The sequence below is a fragment of the Penaeus monodon genome, chromosome 21 (assembly GCF_015228065.2).
Source record: "Penaeus monodon isolate SGIC_2016 chromosome 21, NSTDA_Pmon_1, whole genome shotgun sequence".
Lineage (NCBI taxonomy): Eukaryota > Metazoa > Arthropoda > Malacostraca > Decapoda > Penaeidae > Penaeus > Penaeus monodon.
In genome coordinates, this window is record NC_051406.1 from 42,559,892 (window position 1) to 42,560,373 (window position 482).

The 482-nt window shown below is 40.2% G+C and overlaps 1 protein-coding gene across 3 annotated transcripts in view; it reads left to right on the forward strand.

The window, feature by feature from the left end:
• Positions 1-482, forward strand: part of LOC119586522 (androgen-dependent TFPI-regulating protein-like) — a 7,547-nt gene continuing 7,065 nt past the window's right edge. For 2 of the 3 annotated variants that reach the window (XM_037935273.1, XM_037935274.1), the window contains exon 1: positions 1-434. In XM_037935273.1, the coding sequence (XP_037791201.1) occupies positions 276-434 (159 nt within the window). In that variant the 5' untranslated portion in view covers positions 1-275. The remainder of the gene's footprint in view (positions 435-482) is intronic. The other variant, XM_037935275.1, reaches the window with a different exon arrangement.

Consider the following 482-nt stretch of genomic DNA (forward strand, 5'->3'; position numbering starts at 1 on the left):
AGTTGAGGCTCAATCTCGGTGGACAGATCACTCGGCGGCATCCGAATCCGGGATAAGGTTGAGGAGAAACATTACTCGATCTTATATTTTATACACATATTATTCGTTAACAATCTTTCGCGGTTAATCGTGATTTAGTCTGAGATAACGAACCGAATTCGGTGTTATTTACTTGCATTTTCCAATCTTATCTCCCCTTATCAAACCTTCCGCATTTATTTAATCCTTTTACCAATTCTCTGTCAACCCTTCCTCTAGCCAAACGTAAATTGAAAATGGCAAAGGTAATTGTAATCGCGTTCCATCTGCTAATGGTGCTTCACTACGGCTATTCCATCAAGTTCTATCTACTGGACCTTAAACCGCCAGAGTTCATGAAAAAGGTCAATGATATATTCGGTGGACCTTTCAAGTTCCTGACCTTTTGGGATATGGTAAGGTATTTCCCCGTTTGTTTTGCTTGCATATCGGTTGGATAGGTT